This window comes from Symsagittifera roscoffensis, chromosome 9 (genome assembly GCF_963678635.1).
Source record: "Symsagittifera roscoffensis chromosome 9, txSymRosc1.1, whole genome shotgun sequence".
NCBI classification, from domain to species: Eukaryota; Metazoa; Xenacoelomorpha; order Acoela; family Convolutidae; genus Symsagittifera; species Symsagittifera roscoffensis.
Window position 1 is genome coordinate 26,848,846 of NC_087070.1, and position 21,632 is coordinate 26,870,477.

General features: G+C 33.8%; 1 protein-coding gene across 1 annotated transcript; it reads left to right on the forward strand.

Moving 5' to 3' along the window:
- Positions 1 to 4,601: 4,601 nt before the first annotated feature.
- On the forward strand, positions 4,602 to 7,419 carry LOC134854568 (bifunctional heparan sulfate N-deacetylase/N-sulfotransferase 1-like). The gene has a single exon (XM_063870874.1). It carries the CDS (start codon positions 4,604 to 4,606, stop codon positions 7,187 to 7,189), a length of 2,586 nt encoding a protein of 861 aa, XP_063726944.1. The 5' UTR covers positions 4,602 to 4,603; the 3' UTR covers positions 7,190 to 7,419.
- The last annotated feature ends 14,213 nt before the right edge of the window (positions 7,420 to 21,632 follow it).

The following is a 21,632-nucleotide window of genomic DNA, read 5'->3' on the forward strand; positions in this document are numbered from 1 at the left end:
ATTATAAATTGTTCTACAAATTCAAAGAGCTTTAAGGCCATCTAGTTTTTTCTATGGTTTTTAATAAAAACAAGTCAGCTTTTTTGAAAATTTTATTTGCGTTCATTACTTTTTTCCAACTCAGTTGGCGATGTTTTCATTTGCTAACAGTTCAAAATCAGAAATATCCAGCGCAATAGATATATTTTTTCCCAGTGCAGTAGAAAAGTTTTTGATCGAGGTTATTCAAACTATGTTAGTACGTCAACGCTGTTCCAATTGGCGGCTGGCTGTATTGCTGTGTTGTCTTTCATGCATGCGAAGTACAACTTTTTTGATCTGTTCACATGAAGACTTAAAGTTCTTACGTTGCTAGTTTTTGTTTTTAGTTAAAGAGTAATAAACGTAATGATTTCTCTTAAATAGTACTTAGTGATTTTGGTAATGGTCTTGGTTTTTCAGAAAAAAAAACCTAAAATTTGTTCACGCTAAAAGTTTGACTTTTTTAGTTTCAAGTTCACCTGATTTCCTCAGTTAAAGGAAGGCAAACTCCACTATCGCACAGCAAAAATGTAAATCTTACGAAAAACGTAATCGAATTCTAGTTTCGAAAAAGGATTTCAATTTTGAGGTTCCCCAGCGAAATTATAAATTACCTGTTGATCCAGTTTTCTCTAATTGGGTTTAAAACTAAAGAGCTTTATGGGCATATACTTTTTCTTCAAAATTCGACTGTTTTTTCGAAAAACAAGTTTTTTTTCTGTTCCTTGCGTTCATTACTCTTTTAAAACGGTCAATTAGCTATGTTTTTACGCTTGCGTTATCACAGTGGAATATAGACTTTTAGTTTTCGGGTTAATAAATAGTTCAAAATCAGTTGACCCATGTTTTGTCTGCTCAGTGTCGGCTTCGTGAATTTTGCTTTTTATGCTTTTTCAACACTGGCAGTTGTGTTTCTCAGTATTGTTCCTTAAATTTACCCGCATTCCAGGCAAAATTTTGAAAAATAATTTTTTTAAATGATATTTTAACTTTTTTCGACTGAGCTTTAGTATTTTTTTTTTGGTTTAGTTGCCGTGCAAATTTTTGCTGAATCGCAACGCCTGGGTTTACTGTGTGTCCTTTCCAGTAAAAGGTCTTGTCTTGAATTTTTGTCTGCGCTCATTTTGTTTTGGTGGTCGGAGTTTTGGTTTTTAAACCTACTTCAATCTCAACAAGGAAATAAATGGCGCGAAAGAAAGAACCTGAGTTTCAGTTTCAAAGTTGAAGTAATATGCTATTCAGAATTTCACGCTGAATTAAATAATACTTATTACTATAATTGGTTTGTTTTCATCAGAAATTGTATATCAAAAAAGACTCTCAGAATCCAAAGAGATTTAGAGTGACATAGTGTTTTCTATTGAACTCCAAAAAATTGAACGAAAATCCTCGTTTTCATGGTTCATTAAATTCCTGCTTGATAAAAACAGGTATTATACAAGTGTATGGGACCGGGTTTTTGTACTATTTTTTAATTTGTATTTTTTTGCGACGCCTTGGAAAAAATTTTCATTTTAAAAAAATTAGTCTTTCTCAAAAACGACTAACGATTTTCAAAATGGGAATTCTGCCCACTCCCCTGTGTGCCTGCATAATCCTTTAGTTCCTTTTTTTAAAAACCTTACCCCACTTTCTGCAGCAAATGTTTGAGTTAATGGATAGAACAGGTTGTAGAAAGCCCCCTGCATAAGCGGCTTCACCCAAATTTTTTTTACACGAAAAGATTTGGCCCTCAGAAAAGTCAATTTTTCGATTTGTTGATCATTTTTTGAAACTTTTAGTTTTTTTTTAACGAAAACTACCCTCCCGAATCTGAGATTTTGGTTTCAATGAGTAGAACGGGTTAGGCGTTATCATTTCTGCAACTCTTTTTACACAGAAGTTATGACCTTCGGAAAAGTCAATTTTACGATTCTTTCTGAGATTTTGCTTTTCGAATCTGCGTTTTTGGTTTGAATTGGTAGAACGGTTTTTGGGAAGTCCCCTTAATAAGGATTCAATGGCTGAGTTTTTCACACGCTCCATTGCTTCCAATTGTATTGTGGTTTGTTTGACGGGGTGCAAAATCAAAATGCGTTCGTTAATATTAATTTTACCATTAATTCTTTGCATGATTTTGTCAAAAAAATTCGAAAAAAATAATTTATACCATCTTTTCCCCTTTTAATCTCCTAGTTATTTTTTTAAGAGAACAAACTAAGGTTTTGGGTGAAGCGCAGTTTTTGAAATAGCCCTTTTCCTTCCGCATCAGTACAAAAATTCAAAAACTATCAAATAGATATTTCCAGATTTAGCTGGTCTTTAGTAACAATTTTCTGTTGGCTATCTTTATAACCTCTTTTCTAAGGACACTTCAGCTCTCTTAGCTGTTAAACCATTTTAAAGTGGTATGGATTTCTTGTGTACAAAAGCATTGCTGATACATGTTTTGCTATTCACCGTGGTAAAGCTGCCGTTCAGATATGATGTGTTTTCTTTTGTAGCCAGCGTGTTTTTTGTTTCCAGAAAGTTTTTTTCACTTCAAAGATAATATCTTTTCACTTGTAATTGTAATCAAGATTTAGAATTTTTTGCGACAACAATTTTTTCAAATTTCTAAGTAATTCCTTCTGCTTTATGAAACAGTATCTTCCAGGCCTTTTTCGCTTGGTCTAGGGATAAAACACGCGCCTTTGTGTCATAAGGTCTTAAGTTTGAGTCGTAGCGGGACCTTGTTTTTTTCTAATATGTAGAAATTTGAAAAAGTTTTGGAAAACTTGAGTTGCCGACTATCGTTTTTATATCTGCGTACTTTCTTTATTTTTTCGCTCAAATGGTTTCCGCTAATGTTATGTCGGCTTAATTATCTCATTTTGCGTGGTTTGGAAGACGAAAACATACTGCTATGATCTTCTGTCAGGAGTAAAGATGCGTAAAGAGGTCGAACTTCAAAAAACTTACAGCTCAAAGATTTTCTTTGTCATAATTTTGTTTTCGGCTCAAGTGGCCTGTATTCAATTTTTGTCGGATTAGTTGCCGCACTTTAATAAATTTTGCATGCGCATTCATTCTCTGTGAATATGCTTTTCGCCTCGTCGTGCGAGATGATCATATGTATTTTTTCATAGATGTAGCTTATTTTATATGTTTCTACGACACAGCGGCTTGTATCTCATGTTCTTTCCGCTAGTTTGCAATGCAAGGTTTGTTTGTGTTCTATCACGAGTTTCGCGGAGCTTCGCTTCTGCAGTTAAAATGATCTCAATCATTTGCTATATGAAACGCAAACTAAGCTCTCCGATAAAAAAAGTGCTAGTCGCCGAAACGATTTTCAAAAGGGGTTTCAGTTTTGTAATATCAGGCGAACAACATCAACTATGGATACTGTTTTCTCAATTTGGCTAATTATATCAAAAAGTTTCAATCCTAAAAGATTCTTTAAATGCAAAAGTTTAAGATCGTACATTTTTTTAGAAACTCTAAAATAACAATTTGAAATTTATTTAGTTTTTTTTTTAGAATAAACGAATCGAGTTTATATTTGCGCCGTGATTTTTCTTCAGAAACAAAAATCTTTAAAACTGTTCACGCTTCAGTTTGATTGTTTGTCGCTTGAATTCTGATTTCTTGAGTTCTTTTGACGCCCGCTGATTCACTCAAATTAATCATAGTTTGATCCCATTTTCCAAATTGAGTAAGTTTTTCAGAGAAATAACATTCATGAAATTCCTTATTTTAATGCTCCTTAGGTAATTGTTGATTTAATTTCTTAGTTATTGTTATAGAGCGAAGGGTTGATGAAAAGCGAAGACCAATTTTGTTAAAATATATTGAAAATATCATTTAATACTGTCATTAAGCTGCTACTGAATTGGTCAAAAAGATGAAAAAACTTGAAATCCACGATTTTTTTGAATTGCTTCTTTCGTCTAATCATATGTTTCTGCCATGTTACGACATCCTGTTTTTAGTTCGTGGTGTGAAGAAAAGATCTAAGCGAAAGCCTAGAATCTGCTACAAGTTTTGTTAATTAGGCATATTCTCCAGGGGTCTTCATCGAAAAGTTTTTTCGTTCCCATGAAAGCACTGAAAAATTTCTAATACAAATATTACTGGAATGGAATAAATTTTCGCGACTTAAATGAAAGCTTATCGCCCGTTATAAGCCTGCTCGCTTGATGTATTTGCTCGAAATTAGAATAAGAATCAAAAATCTTAAGCCGGTTTTTCTCGGCTTTGAGAAAACTTTTTAGGTATTTTAATGTCTTTCGATTCACGAGTGAAAGGGCTTTTATATTGTATATCACGCTACTCCTTCCGATTGTTCTTTACTACCTAATTTTGCGTAGAAAAAAGTTTTAAAAAACTATAACTCCCGAATTCATAAATCCTCCCACTTCTAGAATGTTTTAGAATAACGCTTTTGAAAATACGCGTGATGCGTGAAAACAATCAGAATGCTAACACCGCTGGTCGAAAAATTGAGCTTGCGAGTTAAACAAAAAAAATGAGCACTGGGAAGTAAGTGGCTCGCACGTTTCTCTTAAGATGTCAGATGAATAGAAACGTTACCTGAGCATAAACTGAAAATTCTCAGTTTCAGATGTTTAATGTTAGCAGGCGCTTCAAGCGTCTCCTCTACCTCTTATTCTTCCTTCTATGCATCCTATATGTTAAATACCTTCACTCTGTATACCTTGAAAATGAATCATTCAGTAGCGTAGACGTCGACTTCTCGGAACTGAGACGGTCCACCAAAGAAAATTACATCTTATCTGCGGATTATATTCTACTTGTAAAACGATGCACCACATCGTCCAAATCGGCAAGTCACGCCCTCTTGGCGTCACTAAAGCTACAAGTAAAAGTCAAGGAAATATCAGATGATGATGATTCATTCACGCTTAGTAAACCTCTGCCTTACTTGATAATTCTCGACGATAACACAATTGTGCATTTTCTGAAAGAGCCGATCTATCAAATTGCACGAAATGTCATTATAGCCAATTCTGTTCCAATTGTTGCGATATGTGCGAACTTTGAGCAGTGCAATTATCATGCTCGAGCGCTTCCACCCGCAATAGCTTACTACAAATCTTACGTGCGCACTTCAGATCATGAACTACTGGAGATACTGAAGCAGAGATTCGTGTACGAGAACATTAGCTCTACATCGCTAGTGTTTAGTTTGAGCCCGCAATCTAAGGAAACAGTAAATGGGATCCAGCCTCTAGTTGAAATTCCAGCTAACAATGTTGATCTGAATAAAATTCCGGAAAATATGCGAAGTGAGGTTAAGAAATCAAAGCTCATTTCAGCGTATTATGACTCGGGGAAAGTTGACTCGATTCCCAAAGTTGTGCTTGGGAATGACTTGAAGGGCAACGATTGGCTTTACAAAGTACTGTTCCTTGAAGCTTGCAATTACGTCACAAAAAGGAAACTATCTTTTGGATTGACTCGCTTAATTCAAGTTGATATAGATGATGTTTTGATGCCGGCAAAACTACGAGAGAATGCTCTCACAAAAACGGATATCAATGAATTGATTAAGTTCCAAAAAAGTGTGAGTAGTTTCATCCCAAATTTCGGTTTGAAGCTCGGGTTTTGTGGTGATTTTTTCACACGTGGCAGGCACCCTGAAGAGATCGAGGCCTTCAAGTACCTCGCAAGGAGTCGCAAAGATGAGTTCACATGGTTCCCCCATTTGTTCAGACATTACCAACCTCATAATCTGACCTTCAACAAGCTGCGTGAAGAGATGCTAGAAAACAAAAAGTTCGCTGCAAAATACGGCATAAAAGTGGACGGTTCTTACGCTGTGTCACCTCATCATTCTGGAGTTTACCCTGTAGTTCACATTTTGTACCAACTTTGGAAGGATATCTGGAATGTTTCAGTCACTTCCACAGAACAATACCCACATTTGAAGTCAAGTCATGGGAGAAAGGGTTTCATTTATAACGATATTTCAGTGTTACCTCGGCAGGTGTTGGGTCTCTACACAAGAACTTTGAGGTTCAATGATTACCCGGGTGGGATATTAGGCCTGGAAAGAGACGTCAGAGGGGGTGATTCTTTCATGACCATCCTTCTAAACCCAGTGGCTATCTACATGACTCATATAGGCAACTATGGAGCAGATCGCTTAGCTCTCTATGCATTGAGAAATCTGTTCCATTTCGTGGCCACAAACACTAATTTGAAGCTCAGATCTGCGTCGCCAGCTCAGATGGCACAATACCATTTCAATGTGTTCCCTGAACAGACTTTACCTGTGTGGACCATGCCGTGCGATGACAAGCGACACATGGAAATTGTACCCAAGGGATTCAAGTGTGACTCATTCCCGCAGATGATAATAGTGGGTCCTCAGAAAACGGGAACCTCGGCCTTTCAGTTTTTCCTCTCAGCTCATCCAGACTTCTCTACCAGTCTTCCCAGTGACCAATCATTTGAAGAAATCCAATTTTTCAACAATGATGGCTACTATTTGAAAGGAATAGACTGGTACAAAAGTCGCTTTCCAATAATGGCTCGTAGCAGCCAAGTTAATTTCGAAAAAAGTGCCAGTTATTATGATAAATATAAAGTTCCACACCGCATCAAAAGCCTCTTGCCTAATGTCAAAATCTTGATGCTCCTGCGAAATCCTATCGATCGAGCCTACTCGTGGTATTTGAACGAAGTTTCTAAGATGGAAAAAGTGTCTTTAACTTTTTCAGAGCTGATTCGTTCCAACCTGACAGATCCAGACGCGCCTGATTTCATTTTCAGATCCAAAGTTTTGACTCCTGGCTTCTATTTCAAACACATCAGAAGGTGGCTGGAAACTTTCGCGCTCAAATCCGTTTACTTTGTAGATGCAGACTTCTTTGCTGAAAAACCCGCGGAGGAACTTCAGAAGTTTATAAAGTGGTTCAGACCTGAAGAAAAGCCCGTTTTCAATTTCTCAACTATTATTGAGTTCAACAAAGAGAAGGGCTTGTACTGTCTTAAAAAGTCGGTGTCAGCTAAAAACTGCTTGGGGGCTTCAAAAGGGCGTTCCTTTAGTCAGTCATATGACAAGCTTCTTCCAGTTGATCGAGAGTTTTTGAGAAATTTCTACATGGCTGACATGCAAAATTTGAAACTTATGTTCGAAAAGAAGAATATTTCAATACCCACGTGGTTGCGAACTTGGCGTTAATTTTTAGTTAGAGCTAAGTTCTCTTTTAAAATGTTGTCTGATAACTTACTATTTTTATGCAACTTTTGGCTTTCGAAAGTTTGAGATACTACTATTGAGATACTAATATTGCTATTGTTGAAAAATTATCAGGAGCATTTTCATTTTGATTATTCTTAATTGCAGTTTCAAGCAAGTTTTGCAATAATTCTGTCAACTTTTTTGTTTAGTTTTTCTATTTTCACTTTGCAGCGTGTCAATTTCTTTTGATTTAATTTGATTTAAATTGATTTTATTTTTTGCAGTGTCAAACCTTTTATCGATTTTCTACTTTTATAAATATGTTTTTGTAATAGTCTTTTAACATAAATTGAAGCAAAATGAGCATTTAGGAATTGAAATGTCGGTTCGGTATATATTTTGGTTCGGTTCGGTTCGCATGGGATGGGTCTGCTAGTCGCAAATTTTTTACCCGTTAGAAAATTTTTCCATCCTGATTTTGTCCCTGATATTAATCCGAAGCTGAACAAGAATAACAGTTTGCTATAAACGACATGCAGAATATTCTGATCACAGCCACAGCCGAAAAAATGAGAATGATGAAACTTCCAGTTTTCCTTTTTTTCGGATCGCAAACTTAGTTTTTTTTTTTTTCATTTCAATCTATCTATCTATCTATCTATTATTTAATTGGCGTTTCACGTGACACATGTTTAAGAAATCCCTATGTTCACATGTTTAAGAAGTCCCTATTTTTGCATGTTTAAGTTTTTCAACGTATTATTTTTTGCATATTTAATGAAAATGTTTTTGCACGTTTAAGCTATACGGTTAAAATGCTTAAGAAATTTCATTTGGCTCATGTTTAAATCTGTTGGTCTGTTAAAAGGCCAAAAAATTGCAAGATTTGAAAATTTTATATATACATATAGTTCTATACATTCCTATATAGTGGGGTGCTGTTAGGGTATATTTAGGGGTTGCAAATCTGGCGTTCAAGTATGACTGCTCAAATCCTTATATTGTTCGAGATATGGCGCTTTTATGATTTTTGAGTTTTTTTTCGAAAAACCTAGAAAGAAAAAACCAACTGAACTTGAATTTCTCAACCCTATAGTGGGGTGCTATCAGGGTATATTCAGGGGTTGCAAATCTGGCGTCCAAGTATGACTGTTCAAATCTTTTTGGTTTTTGAGAAATTGCGTTTTTTATGATTTTTTTTTTCAAAAAAAATTAAATATAGAAAAAATTAACCTAACTTTAATTTATCAACCCTATAGTGGGAGGCTGTCAAGGTACATTCAGAAGTTGCAAATCTGGCGTCCAAGTGTGACTTCTCAAGTCCTTTTGGTTTTCGAGAAATGGTGTTTTTACGATTTTTTATTATTTTTTTTCTTCAAAAAATCTTATATATAAAAAATCAACCGAACCCCGAACTTCAATTTCTCAACTCTATCGTGGGATGCTGTCAGGTTACATTCAGAGGTTGCAAATCGAGAGTCTAAGTATGACTGCTCAAGTTTTTTTTTTTTTTTTTTTCGAGATATGGCGTTTTTTATGATTTTTTCATAATATTTTTCAAAAATCTTAGATAAAAAAAAATAACCGAACTTCAATTTCTCAACCCTATAGTGAGGTGCTATCAGGGTATATTCAGGGGTTGCAAATCTGGCGTCCAAGTATGACTGCTCAAATCTTCTTGGTTTTTGAGAAATTGCGTTTTTTTTTTATTTTTAATTTTTTTTTCAAAAAAAATTAAATATAGAAAAAATTAACCTAACTTTAATTTATCAACCCTATAGTGGGAGGCTGTCAGGGTACATTCAGAAGTTTCAAATCTGGCGTCCAAGTGTGACTTCTCAAGTCTTTTTGGTTTTCGAGAAATGGTGTTTTTACGATTTTTTATTATTGTTTTTCTTCAAAAAATCTTATATATAAAAAATCAACCGAACTTCAATTTCTCAACTCTATCGTGGGATGCTGTCAGGTTACATTCAGAGGTTGCAAATCTAGAGTCTAAGTATGACTGCTCAAGTCCTTTTGGTTTTCGAGATATGGCGTTTTTTATGATTTTTTCATAATTTTTTTCAAAAATCTTAGATATAGAAAAAAAACCGAACTTCAATTTCTCAACCCTAAAGTGGGATACTGTCAGGGTACATCCAGGGGTTGCAAATCTCGAGTCCAAGTATGACTGCTCAAGTTCTTTTGTTTTTCGAGAGTTGGCGTTTTTTATGATTTTTTTCATTTTTTTTTTCAAAAAATTTAAGATATGAAAAAATCGAACCGAACTTGAAATTCTCTACCGAATATTGGGTTGCTGTCAAGGTACATTCAAGGGTTGAGAATCTGGCGTCCAAGTATGACTGCTTAAATCCTTTTGATTTTCGAGATATGGCGTTTTATGATTTTTTCATTTTTTTTTTCAAGAAAACTTAGACATAAAAAAATAATCGAACTTCAATTTCTCAACTCTATAGTGGAATGCTTTCAAGGTACATTCAGCGGTTGCAAATCTGGCGTTCAATTATGACTGCTCAAATCTTTTTTTGCTCGAGATATGGCGTTTTTTATGTTTTTTTCATGTTTTTTTTTTCAAAAAAAAATTAGAAATAAAAAAATAACCGAACTTGAATTTCTCAAGCTTATAGTGGGTTGTTGTCAGGCTAAATTCAGGGGTTGCAAATCTGGAGTCCAAGTATGGCTGCTCAAGTCTTTTTGGTTTTCGAGAAATGGCGTTTTTTATGATTTTTTCATAATTTAAAAAAAAAAGCTTAGAGATAAAGAAACTTAGATACAAAAAACTAACCGAACTTGAATTTCTCAATTCTATAGTGGGGTGCTGTCAGGCTATATTCAGGAGTTGCAAATCTGGCGTTCAATTGTGACTGTTCAATTTCTTTTGGTTTTCGAGAAATTGCGTTTTTTGTGTTTTTTTTTTTCATTTTTTTTTCAAAATTTTTTTTCAAAAACTTCAATTTCTCAACCCTATTGTGGGGTGCTGTTAGGGTACAATCAGGGGTTGCAAATCTGGAGTCATGGTATGACTGCTCAAATTCTTTTGGTTTTCAAGAAATGGCGTTTTTTATGATTTTTTTTTCAAAAAAAATAAGATATAAAAAAATCGAACCGAACTTGAAATTCTCTACCTTATATTGGGTTGCTGTCAAGGTACATTCAGGGGTTGAGAATCTGGCGTCCAAGTATGACTGCTTAAATCCTTTTGGTTTTCGAGATATGGCGTTTTATGATTTTTTCAAGAAAACGTAGATATAAAAAAAATAACCGAACTTCAATTTATCAACTCTATTGTGGGGTGCTTTCAAGGTACATTCAGGGGTTGCAAATCTGGCGTTCAAGTATGACTGCTCAAATCCTTTTATTGCTCGAGATATGGCGTTTTTTAGGTATTTTTTCATGTTTTTTTTTTCAAAAAAAAGTTAGATAAAAAAATAACCGAATTTGAATTTCTCAACCTTATAGTGGGTTGCTGTCAGGGTAAATTCAGGGGTTGCAAATCTGGAGTCCAAGTATGGCTGCTCAAATCCTTTTGGTTTTCGAGATATGCCGTTTTTTATGATTTTGTAATTTTTTTTTCAAAAAAACCTAGATGTAAAAAAAATTAACCGAACTTCAATTTCTCAACCCTATTGTGAGGTGCTGTCAGGGTAAATTCTGGGGTTGCAAACCTGGAGTACAAGTATGACTGCTCAAATCCTTTTTTTTCTAGATTTTTGGTTTGTCTGTTTTGTGAAGACTTGGTTTTGTAGCACGGAGTTGCGATTGACGCGCTAGTTATTATTTACCTACGCAGTTGATCCTCTTCTACATATATGTGGGTTGCGACAATGGCTGACCACTTTTGTTCCGAGAACTGAAAGAGGGAAGGAACTTTGTCTTGGGTGTGGCATAGTTTTGTATGGGTTTTTAAATGCTTAATAACCGAAGTGGTTTATCATTTAATTAGGTCGCGTGATTTTTTTTTCAGGAAAAGTCATCTTTCTATATATCTATCTACACATTATTTAATTGGTGTTTCAGTTGACATTTGTTTAATAAGTCCTTTGTTTAATATTGACATGTTTAAGCTTTTTCAACGCATCATTTTTTGCATGTTTAGCTAAAGATTTTCTTGGATGCTTAAGGTATATTGTATATTGTAATGCTTAAGAAATTCCCTTTGCACATAAGTAAGAAATCGCTATGTTGGCCTGTTAAATGGTCAAAACAATGCAAGGGTTGAAATGTTAACTCAAGTCGACGTTTTAAAGTCTATTGGAGGGCGAATAACTCCTACTTTCGCAACGTATAATATTTTTTCTTCTTTCGCAACGTAAAACTATCACTATTTTTGTTTCACAATTTATTTAATTAAATTTCATTTTTTCAACCTTATAGGGCGGTGCTATCAGGGTACACTCAGGCGCTGCAAATCTGGCGTCCAAGTATGAGTACTCAAGTCCTTTTGGTTTTCGAGAAATGGTGTTTTTACGATTTTTTATTATTTTTTTTCTTCAAAAAATCTTATATATAAAAAATCAACCGAACTTCAATTTCTCAACTCTATCATGGGATGCTGTCAGGTATCATTCAGAGGTTGCAAATCGAGAGTCTAAGTATGACTGCTCAAGTCCTTTTGGTTTTCGAGATATGGCGTTTTTTATGATTTTTTCATAATTTTTTTCAAAAATCTTAGATATAAAAAAAATAACCGAACTTCAATTTTTCAACCCCAAAGTGGGATACTGTCAGGGTACATTCAGGGGTTGCAAATCTCGAGTCCAAGTATGACTGCTCAAATACTTTTGTTTTTCGAGAGTTGGCGTTTTTTATGATTTTTTTCATTTTTTTTTTCAAAAAATTTAAGATATGAAAACATCGAACCGAACTTGAAATTCTCTACCGAATATTGGGTTGCTGTCAAGGTACATTCAAGGGTTGAGAATCTGGCGTCCAAGTATGACTGCTTAAATCCTTTTGGTTTTCGAGATATGGCGTTTTATGATTTTTTCATTTTTTTTTCAAGAAAACTTAGATATAAAAAATAATCGAACTTCAACTTCTCAACTCTTTAGTGAGGTGCTTTCAAGGTACATTCAGCGGTTGCAAATCTGGCGTTCAATTATGACTGCTCAAATCTTTTTTTGCTCGAGATATGGCGTTTTTTATGTTTTTTTCATGTTTTTTTTTCAAAAAAAATTAGAAATAAAAAAATAACAGAACTTGAATTTCTCAAGCTTATAGTGCGTTGCTGTCAGGCTAAATTCAGGGGCTTTTTGGTTTTCGAGAAATGGCGTTTTTTATGATTTTTTCATAAAAAGTCTTTTTGGTTTTCGAGAAATGGCGTTTTTTATGATTTTTTCATATTTTTTTTAAAAAAAAGCTTAGAGATAAAGAAACTTAGATACAAAAAACTAACCGAACTTGAATTTCTCAATTCTATAGTGGGATGCTGTCAGGCTATATTCAGGAGTTGCAAATCTGGCGTTCAATTGTGACTGCTCAAATTCTTTTGGTTTTCGAGAAATTGCGTTTTTTGTGTTTTTTTTTTTTCATTTTTTTTTTCAAAATTTTTTTTCAAAAACTTCAATTTCTCAACTCTTTTGTGGGGTGCTTTCAAGGTACATTCAGCGGTTGCAAATCTGGCGTTCAATTATGACTGCTCAAATCTTTTTTTGCTCGAGATATGGCGTTTTTTATGTTTTTTTCATGTTTTTTTTTCAAAAAAAATTAGAAATAAAAAAATAACAGAACTTGAATTTCTCAAGCTTATAGTGCGTTGCTGTCAGGCTAAATTCAGGGGCTTTTTGGTTTTCGAGAAATGGCGTTTTTTATGATTTTTTCATAAAAAGTCTTTTTGGTTTTCGAGAAATGGCGTTTTTTATGATTTTTTCATATTTTTTTTAAAAAAAAGCTTAGAGATAAAGAAACTTAGATACAAAAAACTAACCGAACTTGAATTTCTCAATTCTATAGTGGGATGCTGTCAGGCTATATTCAGGAGTTGCAAATCTGGCGTTCAATTGTGACTGCTCAAATTCTTTTGGTTTTCGAGAAATTGCGTTTTTTGTGTTTTTTTTTTTTCATTTTTTTTTTCAAAATTTTTTTTCAAAAACTTCAATTTCTCAACCCTATTGTGGGGTGCTGTTAGGGTACAATCAGGGGTTGCAAATCTGGAGTCATGGTATGACTGCTCAAATCCTTTTATTGCTCGAGATATGGCGTTTTATAGGTCTTTTTTCATGATTTTTTTTCAAAAAAAAGTTAGATAAAAAAATAACCGAATTTGAATTTCTCAACCTTATAGTGGGTTGCTGTCAGGGTACACTCAGGCGCTGCAAATCTGGCGTCCAAGTATGAGTACTCAAGTCCTTTTGGTTTTCGAGAAATGGTGTTTTTACGATTTTTTATTATTTTTTTTCTTCAAAAAATCTTATATATAAAAAATCAACCGAACTTCAATTTCTCAACTCTATCATGGGATGCTGTCAGGTATCATTCAGAGGTTGCAAATCGAGAGTCTAAGTATGACTGCTCAAGTCCTTTTGGTTTTCGAGATATGGCGTTTTTTATGATTTTTTCATAATTTTTTTCAAAAATCTTAGATATAAAAAAAATAACCGAACTTCAATTTTTCAACCCCAAAGTGGGATACTGTCAGGGTACATTCAGGGGTTGCAAATCTCGAGTCCAAGTATGACTGCTCAAATACTTTTGTTTTTCGAGAGTTGGCGTTTTTTATGATTTTTTTCATTTTTTTTTTCAAAAAATTTAAGATATGAAAACATCGAACCGAACTTGAAATTCTCTACCGAATATTGGGTTGCTGTCAAGGTACATTCAAGGGTTGAGAATCTGGCGTCCAAGTATGACTGCTTAAATCCTTTTGGTTTTCGAGATATGGCGTTTTATGATTTTTTCATTTTTTTTTTCAAGAAAACTTAGATATAAAAAATAATCGAACTTCAACTTCTCAACTCTTTAGTGGGGTGCTTTCAAGGTACATTCAGCGGTTGCAAATCTGGCGTTCAATTATGACTGCTCAAATCTTTTTTTGCTCGAGATATGGCGTTTTTTATGTTTTTTTCATGTTTTTTTTTTCAAAAAAAATTAGAAATAAAAAAATAACAGAACTTGAATTTCTCAAGCTTATAGTGCGTTGCTGTCAGGCTAAATTCAGGGGCTTTTTGGTTTTCGAGAAATGGCGTTTTTTATGATTTTTTCATAAAAAGTCTTTTTGGTTTTCGAGAAATGGCGTTTTTTATGATTTTTTCATATTTTTTTTAAAAAAAAGCTTAGAGATAAAGAAACTTAGATACAAAAAACTAACCGAACTTGAATTTCTCAATTCTATAGTGGGATGCTGTCAGGCTATATTCAGGAGTTGCAAATCTGGCGTTCAATTGTGACTGCTCAAATTCTTTTGGTTTTCGAGAAATTGCGTTTTTTGTGTTTTTTTTTTTTCATTTTTTTTTTCAAAATTTTTTTTCAAAAACTTCAATTTCTCAACCCTATTGTGGGGTGCTGTTAGGGTACAATCAGGGGTTGCAAATCTGGAGTCATGGTATGACTGCTCAAATCCTTTTATTGCTCGAGATATGGCGTTTTTTAGGTCTTTTTTCATGATTTTTTTTCAAAAAAAAGTTAGATAAAAAAATAACCGAATTTGAATTTCTCAACCTTATAGTGGGTTGCTGTCAGGGTAAATTCAGGGGTTGAGAATCTGGCGTCCAAGTATGACTGCTTAAATCCTTTTGGTTTTCGAGATATGGCGTTTTATGAGTTTTTCAAGAAAACTTAGATCTAAAAAAAAAAATAACCGAACTTCAATTTCTCAACTCTATTGTGGGGTGCTTTCAAGGTACATTCAGGGGTTGCAAATCTGGCGTTCAAGTATGACTGCTCAAATCCTTTTATTGCTCGAGATATGGCGTTTTTTAGGTCTTTTTTCATGATTTTTTTTCAAAAAAAAGTTAGATAAAAAATAACCGAATTTGAATTTCTCAACCTTATAGTGGGTTGCTGTCAGGGTAAATTCAGGGGTTGAGAATCTGGCGTCCAAGTATGACTGCTTAAATCCTTTTGGTTTTCGAGATATGGCGTTTTATGATTTTTACAAGAAAACTTAGATCTAAAAAAAAAATAAACGAACTTCAATTTCTCAACCCTAAAGTGGGATACTGTCAGGGTACATTCAGGGGTTGCAAATCTCGAGTCCAAGTATGACTGCTCAAATACTTTTGTTTTTCGAGAGTTGGCGTTTTTTATGATTTTTTTCATTTTTTTTTCAAAAAATTTAAGATATGAAAAAATCGAACCGAACTTGAAATTCTCTACCGAATATTGGGTTGCTGTCAAGGTACATTCAAGGGTTGAGAATCTGGCGTCCAAGTATGAATGCTTAAATCCTTTTGGTTTTCGAGATATGGCGTTTTATGATTTTTTCATTTTTTTTTCAAGAAAACTTAGATATAAAAAAAATAATCGAACTTCATTTTCTCAACTCTATAGTGGGTTGCTTTCAAGGTACATTCATCGGTTGCAAATCTGGCGTTCAATTATGACTGCTCAAATCTTTTTTTGCTCGAGATATGGCTTTTTTTATGTTTTTTTCATGTTTTTTTTTCAAAAAAAATTAGAAATAAAAAAATAACCGAACTTGAAATTCTCAGGCTTATAGTGCGTTGCTGTCAGGCTAAATTCAGGGGCTGCAAATCTGGAGTCCAAGTATGGCTGCTCAAGTCTTTTTGGTTTTCGAGAAATGGCGTTTTTTATGATTTTTTCATAATTTTTTATAAAAAAGCTTAGAGATATAGAAACTTAGATACAAAAAACTAACCGAACTTGAATTTCTCAATTCTATAGTGGGATGCTGTCAGGCTATATTCAGGAGTTGCAAATCTGGCGTTCAATTGTGACTGCTCAAATTCTTTTGGTTTTCGAGAAATTGCGTTTTTTGTGTTTTTTTTTTATTTTTTTTTTTCAATTTTTTTTTTCAAAAAGTTCAATATCTCAACCCTTTTGTGGGGTGCTGTCAGGGTAAATTCAGGGGTTGAGAATCTGGCTTCCAAGTATGACTGCTTAAATCCTTTTGGTTTTCGAGATATGGCGTTTTATGATTTTTTCAAGAAAACTTAGATCTAAAAAAAAAATAACCGAACTTCAATTTCTCAACCCTAAAGTGGGATACTGTCAGGGTACATTCAGGGGTTGCAAATCTCGAGTCCAAGTATGACTGCTCAAATACTTTTGTTTTTCGAGAGTTGGCGTTTTTTATGATTTTTTTCATTTTTTTTTTTCAAAAAATTTAAGATATGAAAAAATCGAACCGAACTTGAAATTCTCTACCGAATATTGGGTTGCGGTCAAGGTACATTCAAGGGTTGAGAATCTGGCGTCCAAGTATGAATGCTTAAATCCTTTTGGTTTTCGAGATATTGCGTTTTATGATTTTTTCAAGAAAACTTAGATCTAAAAAAAAATAACCGAACTTCAATTTCTCAACCCTAAAGTGGGATACTGTCAGGGTACATTCAGGGGTTGCAAATCTCGAGTCCAAGTATGACTGCTCAAATACTTTTGTTTTTCGAGAGTTGGCGTTTTTTATGATTTTTTTCATTTTGTTTTTCAAAAAATTTAAGATATGAAAAAATCGAACCGAACTTGAAATTCTCTACCGAATATTGGGTTGCTGTCAAGGTACATTCAAGGGTTGAGAATCTGGCGTCCAAGTATGAATGCTTAAATCCTTTTGGTTTTCGAGATATGGCGTTTTATGATTTTTTCAAGAAAACTTAGATCTAAAAAAAAAATAACCGAACTTCAATTTCTCAACCCTAAAGTGGGATACTGTCAGGGTACATTCAGGGGTTGCAAATCTCGAGTCCAAGTATGACTGCTCAAATACTTTTGTTTTTCGAGAGTTGGCGTTTTTTATGATTTTTTTCATTTTTTTTTTCAAAAAATTTAAGATATGAAAAAATCGAACCGAACTTGAAATTCTCTACCGAATATTGGGTTGCTGTCAAGGTACATTCAAGGGTTGAGAATCTGGCGTCCAAGTATGAATGCTTAAATCCTTTTGGTTTTCGAGATATGGCGTTTTATGATTTTTTCAAGAAAACTTAGATCTAAAAAAAAAATAACCGAACTTCAATTTCTCAACCCTAAAGTGGGATACTGTCAGGGTACATTCAGGGGTTGCAAATCTCGAGTCCAAGTATGACTGCTCAAATACTTTTGTTTTTCGAGAGTTGGCGTTTTTTATGATTTTTTTCATTTTTTTTTTCAAAAAATTTAAGATATGAAAAAATCGAACCGAACTTGAAATTCTCTACCGAATATTGGGTTGCTGTCAAGGTACATTCAAGGGTTGAGAATCTGGCGTCCAAGTATGAATGCTTAAATCCTTTTGGTTTTCGAGATATGGCGTTTTATGATTTTTTCAAGAAAACTTAGATCTAAAAAAAAAATAACCGAACTTCAATTTCTCAACCCTAAAGTGGGATACTGTCAGGGTACATTCAGGGGTTGCAAATCTCGAGTCCAAGTATGACTGCTCAAATACTTTTGTTTTTCGAGAGTTGGCGTTTTTTATGATTTTTTTCATTTTTTTTTCAAAAAATTTAACATATGAAAAAATCGAACCGAACTTGAAATTCTCTACCGAATATTGGGTTGCTGTCAAGGTACATTCAAGGGTTGAGAATCTGGCGTCCAAGTATGAATGCTTAAATCCTTTTGGTTTTCGAGATATGGCGTTTTATGATTTTTTCAAGAAAACTTAGATCTAAAAAAAAAATAACCGAACTTCAATTTCTCAACCCTAAAGTGGGATACTGTCAGGGTACATTCAGGGGTTGCAAATCTCGAGTCCAAGTATGACTGCTCAAATACTTTTGTTTTTCGAGAGTTGGCGTTTTTTATGATTTTTTTCATTTTTTTTTTTCAAAAAATTTAAGATATGAAAAAATCGAACCGAACTTGAAATTCTCTACCGAATATTGGGTTGCTGTCAAGGTACATTCAAGGGTTGAGAATCTGGCGTCCAAGTATGAATGCTTAAATCCTTTTGGTTTTCGAGATATGGCGTTTTATGATTTTTTCAAGAAAACTTAGATCTAAAAAAAAAATAACCGAACTTCAATTTCTCAACCCTAAAGTGGGATACTGTCAGGGTACATTCAGGGGTTGCAAATCTCGAGTCCAAGTATGACTGCTCAAATACTTTTGTTTTTCGAGAGTTGGCGTTTTTTATGATTTTTTTCATTTTTTTTTTCAAAAAATTTAAGATATGAAAAAATCGAACCGAACTTGAAATTCTCTACCGAATATTGGGTTGCTGTCAAGGTACATTCAAGGGTTGAGAATCTGGCGTCCAAGTATGAATGCTTAAATCCTTTTGGTTTTCGAGATATGGCGTTTTATGATTTTTTCAAGAAAACTTAGATCTAAAAAAAAAATAACCGAACTTCAATTTCTCAACCCTAAAGTGGGATACTGTCAGGGTACATTCAGGGGTTGCAAATCTCGAGTCCAAGTATGACTGCTCAAATACTTTTGTTTTTCGAGAGTTGGCGTTTTTTATGATTTTTTTCATTTTTTTTTTTCAAAAAATTTAAGATATGAAAAAATCGAACCGAACTTGAAATTCTCTACCGAATATTGGGTTGCTGTCAAGGTACATTCAAGGGTTGAGAATCTGGCGTCCAAGTATGAATGCTTAAATCCTTTTGGTTTTCGAGATATGGCGTTTTATGATTTTTTCAAGAAAACTTAGATCTAAAAAAAAAATAACCGAACTTCAATTTCTCAACCCTAAAGTGGGATACTGTCAGGGTACATTCAGGGGTTGCAAATCTCGAGTCCAAGTATGACTGCTCAAATACTTTTGTTTTTCGAGAGTTGGCGTTTTTTATGATTTTTTTCATTTTTTTTTTCAAAAAATTTAACATATGAAAAAATCGAACCGAACTTGAAATTCTCTACCGAATATTGGGTTGCTGTCAAGGTACATTCAAGGGTTGAGAATCTGGCGTCCAAGTATGAATGCTTAAATCCTTTTGGTTTTCGAGATATGGCGTTTTATGATTTTTTCAAGAAAACTTAGATCTAAAAAAAAAATAACCGAACTTCAATTTCTCAACCCTAAAGTGGGATACTGTCAGGGTACATTCAGGGGTTGCAAATCTCGAGTCCAAGTATGACTGCTCAAATACTTTTGTTTTTCGAGAGTTGGCGTTTTTTATGATTTTTTTCATTTTTTTTTTCAAAAAATTTAAGATATGAAAAAATCGAACCGAACTTGAAATTCTCTACCGAATATTGGGTTGCTGTCAAGGTACATTCAAGGGTTGAGAATCTGGCGTCCAAGTATGAATGCTTAAATCCTTTTGGTTTTCGAGATATGGCGTTTTATGATTTTTTCATTTTTTTTTTCAAGAAAACTTAGATATAAAAAAAATAATCGAACTTCAATTTCTCAACTCTATAGTGGGGTGCTTTCAAGGTACATTCATCGGTTGCAAATCTGGCGTTCAATTATGACTGCTCAAATCTTTTTTTGCTCGAGATATGGCGTTTTTTATGTTTTTTTCATGTTTTTTTTTTCAAAAAAAATTAGAAATAAAAAAATAACCGAACTTGAAATTCTCAAGCTTATAGTGCGTTGCTGTCAGGCTAAATTCAGGGGCTGCAAATCTGGAGTCCAAGTATGGCTGCTCAAGTCTTTTTGGTTTTCGAGAAATTGCGTTTTTTGTGTTTTTTTTTTTTTCATTTTTTTTTCAAAATTTTTTTTTCAAAAACTTCAATTTCTCAACCCTATTGTGGGGTGCTGTTAGGGTACAATCAGGGGTTGCAAATCTGGAGTCATGGTATGACTGCTCAAATTCTTTTGGTTTTCGAGAAATGGCGTTTTTTATGATTTTTTTTTCAAAAAAAATAAGATATAAAAAAATCGAACCGAACTTGAAATTCTCTACCTTATATTGGGTTGCTGTCAAGGTACATTCAGGGGTTGAGAATCTGGCGTCCAAGTATGAATGCTTAAATCCTTTTGGTTTTCGAGATATGGCGTTTTATGATTTTTTCATTTTTTTTTTCAAGAAAACTTAGATATAAAAAAACTAACCGAACTTGAATTTCTCAATTCTATAGTGGGATGCTGTCAGGCTATATTCAGGAGTTGCAAATCTGGCGTTCAATTGTGACTGCTCAAATTCTTTTGGTTTTCGAGAAATTGCGTTTTTTGTGTTTTTTTTTTATTTTTTTTTTCAATTTTTTTTTTCAAAAAGTTCAATATCTCAACCCTATTGTGGGGTGCTGTCAGGGTAAATTCAGGGGTTGAGAATCTGGCTTCCAAGTATGACTGCTTAAATCCTTTTGGTTTTCGAGATATGGCGTTTTATGATTTTTTCAAGAAAACTTAGATCTAAAAAAAAAATAACCGAACTTCAATTTCTCAACCCTAAAGTGGGATACTGTCAGGGTACATTCAGGGGTTGCAAATCTCGAGTCCAAGTATGACTGCTCAAATACTTTTGTTTTTCGAGAGTTGGCGTTTTTTATGATTTTTTTCATTTTTTTTTCAAAAAATTCAAGATATGAAAAAATCGAACCGAACTTGAAATTCTCTACCGAATATTGGGTTGCTGTAAAGGTACATTCAAGGGTTGAGAATCTGGCGTCTAAGTATGACTGCTTAAATCCTTTTGGTTTTCGAGATATGGCGTTTTATGATTTTTTCATTTTTTTTTCAAGAAAACTTAGATATAAAAAAAATAATCGAACTTCAATTTCTCAACTCTATAGTGGGGTGCTTTCAAGGTACATTCAGCGGTTGCAAATCTGGCGTTCAATTATGGCTGCTCAAGTCTTTTTGGTTTTCGAGAAATGGCGTTTTTTATGATTTTTTCAAATTTTAAAAAAAAAAAGCTTAGAGATAAAGAAACTTAGATACAAAAAACTAACCGAACTTGAATTTCTCAATTCTATAGTGGGATGCTGTCAGGCTATATTCAGGAGTTGCAAATCTGGCGTTCAATTGTGACTGCTCAAATTCTTTTGGTTTTCGAGAAATTGCGTTTTTTGTGTTTTTTTTTTTTCATTTTTTTTTTCAAAATTTTTTTTTCAAAAACTTCAATTTCTCAACCCTATTGTGGGGTGCTGTTAGGGTACAATCAGGGGTTGCAAATCTGGAGTCATGGTATGACTGCTCAAATTCTTTTGGTTTTCGAGAAATGGCGTTTTTTATGATTTTTTTTTCAAAAAAAATAAGATATAAAAAAATCGAACCGAACTTGAAATTCTCTACCTTATATTGGGTTGCTGTCAAGGTACATTCAGGGGTTGAGAATCTGGCGTCCAAGTATGACTGCTTAAATCCTTTTGGTTTTCGAGACATGGCGTTTTATGATTTTTTCCAGAAAACTTAGATCTAAAAAAAAATAACCGAACTTCAATTTCT

What these genes read in the sequence shown, in the direction of transcription:
- LOC134854568 (XM_063870874.1), top strand. Translation starts at nt 4,604, where the DNA reads ATGTTTAATGTTAGCAGGCGCTTCAAGCGTCTCCTCTACCTCTTATTC.